Source organism: Epinephelus moara, chromosome 1, assembly GCF_006386435.1.
Source record: "Epinephelus moara isolate mb chromosome 1, YSFRI_EMoa_1.0, whole genome shotgun sequence".
In the NCBI taxonomy this organism is placed as follows: Eukaryota; Metazoa; Chordata; class Actinopteri; order Perciformes; family Serranidae; genus Epinephelus; species Epinephelus moara.
Window position 1 is genome coordinate 15,244,703 of NC_065506.1, and position 8,301 is coordinate 15,253,003.

General features: G+C 44.2%; 1 protein-coding gene across 8 annotated transcripts in view; it reads left to right on the plus strand.

Moving 5' to 3' along the window:
• Positions 1 to 8,045, plus strand: part of chd9 (chromodomain helicase DNA binding protein 9) — an 82,501-nt gene extending 74,456 nt beyond the window's left edge. For 5 of the 8 annotated variants that reach the window (XM_050044141.1, XM_050044133.1, XM_050044181.1 and 2 more), the window contains 7 exons: positions 76 to 306; positions 1,261 to 1,438; positions 2,556 to 2,704; positions 2,790 to 3,020; positions 3,261 to 3,410; positions 3,731 to 3,835; positions 4,113 to 8,045. In XM_050044141.1, the coding sequence (XP_049900098.1) occupies positions 76 to 306; positions 1,261 to 1,438; positions 2,556 to 2,704; positions 2,790 to 3,020; positions 3,261 to 3,410; positions 3,731 to 3,835; positions 4,113 to 5,105 (2,037 nt within the window). In that variant the 3' untranslated portion in view covers positions 5,106 to 8,045. The remainder of the gene's footprint in view (positions 1 to 75; positions 307 to 1,260; positions 1,439 to 2,555; positions 2,705 to 2,789; positions 3,021 to 3,260; positions 3,411 to 3,730; positions 3,836 to 4,112) is intronic. The other 3 variants (XM_050044158.1, XM_050044165.1, XM_050044150.1) reach the window with 3 other exon arrangements.
• The last annotated feature ends 256 nt before the right edge of the window (positions 8,046 to 8,301 follow it).

Genomic DNA, 8,301 nt, shown 5'->3' on the forward strand with positions numbered 1-8,301 from the left:
TAGTTGTTGGGATAGGGGAATGAAATTGATACAAGAGTCTGAATGTGCTGATCGTCTGTGCTGCTGTTTATTTAGGATCGTGTGATCATCAACCGCCTGGACAGCATCTGCCAGGCAGTGCTGAAGGGCAAGTGGCCAGGAACACGTCGGGTCTACGAGCCCGGAGGTGCAGTGGCCTCCTTCTACACCACCAAGCTGCTGGACAACGCCAACAGCCTGTGCGAGGACCCCTCTGCCTCACCACAGGGGTCAAAGGTGACCAAGCATGTTGCAGAAAACAAGGAGTTCTCAGTAAAACTCAACGATGTATGTTGATTTCTCCTTTACTCCCCTCCTCCCTCCGCTTCGCCCTAATCGTAGGACTCTTACCACTTCCGCTGCCATGACCGGTGCTAGCTGCCGTGTTCAGCATGTTTCTCTGGTTTTCTTCCTTCTTTCCTTTGGGTATGATTAGTGGTTTTGACTGCCTGGCAGGAGGAGAGATTAATTTAATAGCAGCCTTCCTCTCTTTTCCCACACACTCAATTTGAATTGGGCTCTGAGGCTGTGATTACATGAGCACAAATCACTCAGTCATGAGAATATAATAAGGTTCAGTTTGAAGCCTCTCTAGACTGAAGGGGTCTTGCTTCTAATCTGATTGAAATGGAGACCTTGGCTGTGGGTGTTCTCTAATATGCTTCTAGGCAACGTGGCTATTAACTTGGCAGTCCTCTGACTTGCTTCCATTTATTCCTTGCTTTTGTGTTGCTTGTTGATAAGGATCTGTTCCCAAATTGTATAGTTTTTACCATCACAGACCCTCAGACACCTGCTGCTTGTTGCCTATGAGGCCTTTATGTGCTGACAGCAGCTATCTCTTTGGCATGGCTTCCCAATACAGTCCAAACTATGAATAGACTTTACCCACTGCCCTACTAGCTGCTACCCTGTGTGTCAATTTGCCCCAATATTACTAACAACAGAATACCTGAAAATATTTGCTTTTATTGTAAGAAATTCTCATGAGATGATAATTTATTACATAAATTGAAATTTAACATAGCTACCAGGATATAGCATTAGAGAAGACAATAAGCAAGACTGAGTTCCTGTATGATCCCTAAAAAAATCACCGGATAGGCAGAGAAAGTTCCTAAAACAGCCTGAGAAGAAAAAAGAAGCTTCAGTTTCTCCTTGTTTGTAGCTCTCTGTGTTTTCTCTGTGGCTATGAATCTTCCAAGACATATCCAACACCTTTTTTTGTCTGTGTGTGGACAGCAGGAGGGAGGTCTGAAGCTGACCTTCCAGAAACAAGGTCTACCTCTGAAGAGGCCCCTGGAGTCGGAGGAGGGCCCACAGGCCCAGCAGCAGTACCTGGCTCGGCTTCATGAGCTGCAGAGCGCCTCGGACACAGGCCTGGCCGACATCACCAAGCCTCAGTGCAGCTTCCAGACCGGTGTGTTAATTTAAAATACAGCAGATACTGAAAGACGTGCATACAGACAGGCAGACTCACAAAGAATGGATTGTGGCAGCTGAGAGCACCATGAATTGTGCATCATTTGCAGCCACTATCTGCTTTGCTCAAGGTCTGATTCACAAAAGATACTGCGCTAATGACAGGACAGCACAAACACGCTCATGAAGTTTGGCAGCTAGGTCCAACTTGCCCTTTTTGCATCTCATTGCAAGGGGTCAAAACTATGGCAGAGAGACAAAGAGAGCTGACATGTTCAGGTCATAAGCTACAGGTCTTGACAGACGAGGTGCAGAGGCATTCCTCCAAACTTCAGGCAAAGAATTTAAACCTGGAGGAGAGAAACTGTATTTGGGATTTTATATCCCAGTCTGTTGGTGTTGTCTGTTTTTTCAAGATACACCCTCAGACTGTAGAAGGAGATGGCATGATTTGCACTTCAGTTACCACCAGCTCTCTGAAGACACTAATAATTCCACTGTAGCAGCATGTGGCTAATAGAGCTGATGTTTGTGAATTTAACTGCTTTTGCAATGAGGCTTATTTGCATAGAAAGGGGCCAATTTTGCACCAAATATAAGCATATTACCTCATTTTAATATGCACAAAGAGCACAGGAGCACTGAGAAGCTATTTGTTTTGCAGTGCAGTTAGGGGTGCATTTAACCTTTTACAGGTTGCACTGAGAATTACATGGTTTCTTTTTGTCCTATTTGCACAGGTTTAGTGGCTGCAACAGCCAAGCAATCCTTTTGTGAATACAGCCCTTGCTGTGATTAGACAGGCCATCCTGTTCTCCTTTACCACCACTAGATGGCAGCAAAGTAGTTCTGATCAATTGGAAGACTGCGTAGATACTTAGCCATCTTCTGAAGCACCCTGGCTCTGTTTACACAGCTCTTTGCAGAGCAAAAAATGTGTGTTCAGTCTGAAATACATCACTTGAACATGTTACCAATTACAGTATAACTAGAGGTAAAAGTCTAAAGAGCTCATTTGAGTCTGAAAGTGAATGTGCCAAGAAAAAAGAGCTCCATCATTTCACATTAAATGTAGTTCACAGTAGTTCACAGCTAACAGGCTGCCTCTTCTGCAGGGCCTCCAGGTGTTACTGGTCAGATGAGGCTGAACGGAGTACTAGATGGCCAGCCGGTGGTTAAGAGGCGAAGAGGAAGGAGGAAGAATGTGGAGGGGATGGACCTGCTCTTCATGAATAGGAGTAGAGTCCCTGCTGTTCCTGATCAGGTAAGCAGTTATCTTTCTATCTTTCTATCTATCTCATATATGAGAAACTGTAATGTAAATGTCAAACATGCTCCTGTATCTCCAGGTGCCTCCAGGGTGGGGTGGTATTGGCCAGGTGGGCGTGGCTGCGGCCGCGGTGCCAGGCTACAGCCAGAGCTCCAGTCAGGCCCCTGCAGACACTGACAGCAGGGTCCCTGTTATCAACCTCAAAGATGGCACCCGGCTTGCTGGGGACGACGCTCCCAGGAGGAAAGATCTAGAGCAGTGGCTGTTAGAGCACCCTGGCTTTGTGGCAGACACAGGAGCCTTTATCCCTGTATGTTTTTTTTTATTTTTATAACACACAATGTTCTGAGGTGTTAGAGAAAACCTGACAAAAAACCGGATTGTGATAAATGTAAATCTCCATTATCAGTTCACAACTGTAGCATAACCCACCCAAATTTGATGATGCAATTGATGCAAAACCTAGTAAACTTTTTGCTAACTTGTGCAGAAAAGTCACCGCAGTTAGACATTTTCTGTCAGCATGACTGTTTTTCCTCTCCACGTACAGGGGGTAAATAAGATGCAAATGCAGTTCCACTTCCAGGACGGTCGGCCCAAGCAGAAGAGGCACCGCTGCAGGAACCCAAACAAGATTGATGTGAACAGCCTGACCGGAGAGGAGAGGGTCCAGATCATCAACAGGAGAAATGCTCGCAAGGTGTGGTTGTGTGTGGTATAGTACGTGGGTTTGTGGAAACAAAACGGCTTAAAAAAAAAAAGTCATAATCATCCCCACAGATTATGACACTGTTGGCCGATAACTGGACTGTAGCTTCTTTCTTACTGTAATGACAATCTGATACAACTACTCATACCTTTTTAAGCAATGTTTTAAAGGGAGTAATGTTAGAATTATTTGCGGTAACATTGACACAGTGCCGGTTGCGTACCTGAGATGACTGGATATTTTCTAAATATAGATCATGTATCCTGCCTGTTGTGCACGTTGCTTCATGTTGCCTGTAATCTTTCCCGCAGGTTGGTGGAGCCTTTGCTCCTCCTCTAAAGGATCTGTGCAGATTCCTTCAGGAGAACCCAGAGTACGGAGTCCCACCTGAATGGGCTGATGTTGTCAAACAGTCGGTGAGTCACCAAGTAACACATTCATCAGACGAAAGCTACTGTGTCACATCAACACATCAAGAACAGTGTCAATAAACACTCGGTCGTCTGTTTGCTAGGTACACCTGGCCAAAACAGATGCAGTCTAATATAATTGCACATCAATAAATCCTTTCATGAAGGTCATAACCTGTTAAGGGAGGTGTACCTAATTTGTGTGTCTACCCCACTGTTATTATGTTCTGTGATATAGATCATCATCTGCTAACCCTGCGTATATCTTCCACGTTGTCTCCAGGGTTACCTCCCAGAGAGCATGTTTGACAGGATCCTGACGGGACCCATCGTTCCTGAGGAGGTGAGCCGGCGTGGACGTCGACCCAAGAACCCTCTTGCTAAGGCAGCAGCAGCAGCGGCGGCAGCAGCAGCAGCACCCAACCCAGCAGCCTCGGCCCTGGGTCTGAACCCCCTGCTGGCTAACGGCCTCCTCTCTGGAATGGACCTGACCAGCCTGCAGGCCTTCCAGCAGAACCTCCAGAGCTTACAGTCCCTGCAGCTCACTGCGGGCCTGATGGGGCTGCCGTCTGATGCTAGCAACCTGGCCGCAAGTAACCTCGCTGCCATGTTTCCCATGATGCTGTCTGGTATGGCTGGATTGCCAAACCTGCTTGGCATGAGCGGTTTGATTGGAAAGCCCGCTCAGGAGGGCACGGGAGTCTCTGAGGAGAAGACAAAGGGAACCTCCAGCGTTGTGACAGGAGAGCCGTCTGCCTCTAAAGCCCCCTCTCACACCTCAGACACCAAAGGAGAAAGGACAGAGGGCTCAAACACGACTCCTTCCTCCACTTCCAGCTCCACTTCCTCCGTCACCACCCCACAAAGTGCTTCAGCTGCCTCTGCAGCCTCCAGTCACCCACTGTCTCTTAACCCCTTGTTACTCTCCAGTATGCTTTACCCAGGGATGCTTCTCACTCCAGGCCTTAACCTTCCTGTGTCTGCCACACAGCCGCAGAGCTCAAACAGTGACCCCACCCTTCCTCCTGCTCGTCCTCCTCCGCCTGCAGTCTCCCAGTCATCACCACAGGAGACAGAGCACCTAGCAGCAGAGCGGGACGGAGAGGAGGATGACGAGGCATTAGAAGACGAAGAAGAGGAAGAAGAAGAAGAAGAGGAGGAGGACTCAGCAGAACAAAAGGAGAACAGTGGTCCTGAAGGTTCGGGGAAAGCTGAGTCGTCTTCATCAGAGTCTGGGAGCTCTTCCTCATCAGACGATTCAGACTCCAGTGATTAGGACTGATGCTATGAATATATAATTATAAATTTATTTATGTATCGCCTAGAAATGTAAACATATATTCACATATATATGGATTTTCCAGCACTTATGTTGCGATTTCTTTACATGTAAATACATGAACTAACTAAAATGTTGTGTAATAAAGACAAAAACCTTAAAAAAAAAATTATAAAAAAAAAACAGGAAAAACTGACTTAAAAGAAACTGAAATAAAATTTCAGTGTTTGTTCACAAGGTACAGTCTTGTTTTGAGACATTTTGCATGTCAGACTTTAGTAGATTTCTGAACTCTGTGAACTTGTACCACAATTATGTACAATTGCAACAAAAAAACGGCATTATTGTAAGTATGTCAGGATTTAATTTTATTAAAAAAGTGAAACTACAACATGCTCACTGAGCTGTACTATTAATATATTTTGATTGTTTGGGGGTCGGGGGAACGACACTTGACAAACACTTTGGTTTCTCTTGTAAATAGTCGGTACTTTTACAGGTTCGTTGACACTTATGCTTTGCAGATCATACATTGGATATGTCAGCAATAACTTGGGCAGCTAATGAATGTCACTGAAGCTGTAGATTCTCTGTCTGCCATGTTCCACCCCAGTGCACAACTCACGCAGCCTCACTTACCCGACACTGACCCTCACATCACGTTGAATTCATCTCTGCTTTAGTTCACATCCTTCTTTGGAAACCGAATTACCTGAAACTCCCTCTTTAATATCGCCTCACTCTGGGGGAAATCTGTGGAATATTTTTTTTATTTTTCTCAATCAAACACAAATTCCTCGAAACAAATCATGATTAAATCTGCTGTGATTTCTTTCTTCTTTTTTTTTTTAACATCAATATCTAATTTTAGAAAGTCCTTATTTTCACCATCACCTTACAAAACATGTCACAACATGTCCAAGGCGCACTTTAGCTACTCACAGTAGGCATACATGTTCACTTGCACATCTGTTGATTCTGACTCCAGTGTCACAGTCTAATAAACTCCTCCAGCTGCGGGGGACGGAAACCAACCTTTTACTGTGTGCCAAAAACTGCCCTTTGACCCTGTGAGGTCCTGGCTTAGTTTTGTGGTCTCTGTGTAGAAGAATAATTCAGGATTATTATTATTATTACAACCCCGGCATATTTGACTGCATCTTACCTCAACTGTGCTAGATGGATTGGCTTCACTGTGCAGATGTACATGTGCATGGGTGTGTTTTCTTGCTGTCCATGTACATAATGTCCTTGTCTCTGCAGGAATGTGTGTGTGTGTGTGTGTGTGTGTGTGTGTGTGTGTGTGTGTGTCAGAGGCCATTTCTTCTTCTTTTTTTCTTTCTTTTTTTTTTTTTTTTTTTTACTGAGAGCTTCCACTGTGGTGTTTTCTTTGGCTCGACTCCTCTCACCTGGTATCTCCTGCCTCCAGAACTTTCCAGTCTGAATGTTGTGTATTACGGAGTGGGCCTTGCAAAGCTATGACCAGTAGAGAACTACTATTACAAGTGTTTTTGACCTTCAGACACATCTTGTTAGAAATTTGGAGGAAATGACAGTCCTTTTGGATTCTGTGTTGCATGACCACCTGTCTACCAAAGTCTTACACAACACACACAAAAGCACGAAGCACAAAATAGTTCAGATCCTCGCTAAGATTGTAGTTCTGTCACCGTCTTTGAGTATTAAACTTTACACAGTGCCAGGCGGGTTAGCGTCAGGAAGGGCTAAATGATAGCAGCTTGTGTTTCTGGGAGTCTGCAGCTTGGTTGTGCGTATTTCACTTCGTCTCGACTCCGTTCCGCTGATGAATGGAGCTTCGGCTAGATGTAGAAGTGCCCTTATCCTGTACCTCACGCTCTCATTCAACTCCTGTCTGACAAACTAACCGCCCCTAGATTTGTGCTCAGTGTCCATGCTTGTGTGTTTCTGTCCGTCGTCCCTGCACATGTTCACGTCCAGCTGTAACCAGGATACACGTAAACACTGGAGTTCACTCAAGCCGAAGTACCTTTTTGTAATTTCTCTCTGGCACAACAGTGCTGGCTCTAGGACTGCTGTTACACAGTGGACTGTTAGATATATGTTTCTAAATGATTTCTGAGGTGAGGCTTTTGTTTTGGACTGGCTTACAACAGAGCCCCACTGGATGAACTCAGTCTGTTTAGTTCTTAAGTATTGCTGTAGCATTGTTCTGTGGGTGAAACCATGAGCAGCCGCGTGGTCTGAACACAAAGACTGAAGACACGTATTGATTTCTAATGTTGCTTTAAAGTGATTTCCTTGTATGCCTGTTATATATATATAGACCTCGTCATGGGTTTTGCTTGCAATGCAATCGCTTTTTCTTTTTTCCTTTTTTTTAATATTACTACTAACAGTACAGTATTTTTCTATGTCTGAGCAATGAACTTAAACATGCCACTGTCATTTTGTATATCTGCACCTCTGCTCTCTTTAAACTCGTAGTGCCCTTATGCAAACACCCAGCCATCGCTACTTCTGCTGTAGGTGATCGATCCAACGACTTTTGCTACTTTGTGTTGCCCCACAGCGATGGCTTGATGCATTGATGACTGTGTTGAGCCTCTTTAGGACACACATGGGGAAAAAAAAGGTAGACATATGATTGGACTTTTTGCTTTCATTTTGCTTGTCTTTTACTATTTTTTTTTAAGGTTGTACTGTGCAAGGACTCCCGACGCACTGCTAGTGCGTGTTGAATCTGCGTTATACACAAGTAAACAATGACCAATATGCAAGAGGAATGACAAAACACACTACTGCTGTACAGCGAGGTTTTCTTTCCGTTTTCATACATGTAATCACTGAGATGACAAAACTAGCATCATTGGTTTTGTATTTTGATTTTAAGCTTGATAATATCCTAAATGTCACCCTGGTCAGTTTTTGTCTTTTTTTTTTTTTTTTTTTTTTTTTTTCATTGGACAGTTGTAATATTTGCAAGTTGTGGTCTGTGTAGTCAAAATAATTCTTTATGTAGTGCAGGACAACGCGTCTTAAAAGTCATTTGTAATTTATTGGATTACTTTCTATGAAGTTCTATAGAGGAAATTGAGGTTTAATTATTTTTATTAAACATATTCTTCTGACTATCAATTAAGTGTGCCTTTGCCTGTTGCTTTGTCGTCAGTGTCAGGAACTTTATGGTTCTTGTCCTCCTCACATGTGTACA